This window comes from Arachis ipaensis, chromosome B05 (assembly GCF_000816755.2).
Source record: "Arachis ipaensis cultivar K30076 chromosome B05, Araip1.1, whole genome shotgun sequence".
Lineage (NCBI taxonomy): Eukaryota > Viridiplantae > Streptophyta > Magnoliopsida > Fabales > Fabaceae > Arachis > Arachis ipaensis.
Genome location: NC_029789.2, coordinates 147,551,692 through 147,554,017, shown reverse-complemented (window position 1 = coordinate 147,554,017; position 2,326 = coordinate 147,551,692). Strand labels below are relative to the sequence as shown.

Below are 2,326 nucleotides of genomic sequence, written 5' to 3'. Positions count from 1 at the left end.
GGCGATGACGGTGGGCACGGACGTCGCTCAGAACGCGCGTGGAGGCCCCGGCAAAGACGACGCCTGGAATTGGGTGGAGGCGGCGGGTTGGTCAACTCGGCGGCAGCGACGTTGAACGGAGCTCGCGAATGGCAGCGGAAGACTCGGCACTGGTGGCCGTTCCACGTTGGCGGTGACTTCACCGGCGGATGACGGCGGCGCAGCAGGGGTGGCGAGTGAGGGAAGAAGAGGAAGGATTGTGCAGTGAATTTTTGAATTTTTACCGAGTGTGAAAAGGTAACTAGTGGGTGAGTTTTTGGGGTGTTTTTTAAATTGTTTGGGCTTTTTGTTACGGAGCCCATCTGAATTTTTGAATGTTTGGGCTTTTTTGGGCTTTTACGTATTAGTACGATTTACCGAAAAAAAAAATATATTAGTACGAATATCTTGTAGATTCTAGATAGAACTGGATTATGGGCATCATTGGTGCACTTAAAAAAAAATCTTTTTAATTTTTTTAAAAAGTAAGAAAAATTTAATAATAGAAATTTCAACTGAAAATATTTTTAAATATCAATTAAATACAATAATATGTTATTTATTTATTATGTTAAAATATTTTTTTCAATGTCTATAAAAAAATGAGAATTATAATTTTTTTAAAAAAAAATTGCAAAAATACTAAAATTAGAAAACAAATATTTTTTACTGAAAAAAAGTTTGTAATATGTAAAGTTGCTGCATACGTAATAAAATTATCTGGTCTTGAAGCAGGTAACAAGAACAAAGTCTTAAATTTTGCCAATTTAAGTTAAGACACTAGTAGTTGCCTAAAGTAGGCCACATAATTATCAGTTCATAAAAATTTAAGAGAATTGATGTGGAATGGAGATTCAGAAAAAGGGTAAATTACTCTGATCTTTCTTGAGATTAAATGATATTACATAAGATGTTTCTGAATTTGTCATATTGACATTGATCTTCTCCTTTAGTCCTCTTTTACAAATTTTAAGGGAGTAAGCTGTAGTGTCACCAGAATTATAAGCGAGGACAATGTCATATTTTACAAAACAACTATATTACGTGCATTAAAAAAAAAACAGACACCAAATCAGCCATTTGTATAAAATACATGTTAAAATACAAATTTTAGTGTCACATTTTACAATTTGGAAAATGTGACATGAGGTGTGATTTGCCAGGTATTTTTCGCGGTGGTGGGAGCGAGTGGAAGTATATGGAATGTGATAAAGACTGCTCCAAGCATCTTCTTGTTTGCATTAGTTCAAGTTAGTATCCATCTTCTTGTGGTTCTAGGATTGGGGAAACTGTTTAAGTTGGATCTGAAACTGTTGTTGTTAGCATCAAATGCCAACATTGGAGGACCTACAACAGCCTGTGGCATGGCCAAGGCAAAACGCTGGGAATCTTTGGTGGTTCCTGGAATTCTTGCAGGCATTTTTGGAGTCGCAATCGCAACATTCCTTGGTATTGCTTTTGGTGTCATGGTTCTCAAACACTTGTAGAGATTACCAATTTCTAAGATTCAAATATCATCATCAAATTTCAAGTTAGGATGCTTAAACCAGTTTCAAAGTTCCACTTGACATAGTGTTATGCTTCATCTACTATTAGATTACACTTTTATAGTGTCATTGAAGTTTGCAAATTATAGCTTAAATTAAGCCAAGTGAGAAGAATAGTTAGTTAAATTTTATAAATATGAATTGGTCAAGGCTGAAACATAAAATTTTATGGCTATTTTAGGTTATCATGTGATTGTTAATTAATATACTTAATTTTGACTATTCATTTGTATCTAAGTTAATTACTAAGATTTGCTCCTCTCCCACATGCATGTTACATCAATTTTTTTTCTTTTTCCTTTTTTTTTTTACTTGACCTACCCAAAGGTTTAAGATACAAGATATGCTGAAACACAAACTTACTAAATATGTTTATGAATATATTTTAATATGAAACACCATAAATTAAACCAACGATCAAACTACAAAAGGTTAAAACATGCTATAAACTTTGATTCCATTTTTTTTTTGGGAAAAAAATGTATTTGCCCCATGATGTGAACGAAGACTTTGTTTTCCTAAGAGACAACTTTGTAAATGTTTGAAAATGCTTCCACTATAATAGATCATAATAAACAACATTCGGATTCAGACTTTGAAAGAAGAATATTAAAAATTCAAGTAAATATCTCTTAAGTATTTAATTATCATAAGTGATTCAATATACATATGTCTAGCTTCTAGAATGTAGGTGATGATATATTTTTTTATAAATAATAAATGTATTTAAACATAGTTTTTTTTTTTTTGGTTTCTTACGG

General features: G+C 32.8%; 1 protein-coding gene across 2 annotated transcripts in view; it reads left to right on the top strand.

Annotated features, from left to right (window-relative positions):
- LOC107644873 (uncharacterized membrane protein YjcL) overlaps nt 1-1,650 on the top strand; it is a 44,712-nt gene extending 43,062 nt beyond the window's left edge. For both annotated transcript variants that reach the window (XM_016348820.2, XM_016348821.2), the window contains exon 6: nt 1,182-1,650. In XM_016348820.2, coding sequence (XP_016204306.1) covers nt 1,182-1,505 — 324 coding nt within the window. In that variant the 3' untranslated portion in view covers nt 1,506-1,650. The remainder of the gene's footprint in view (nt 1-1,181) is intronic.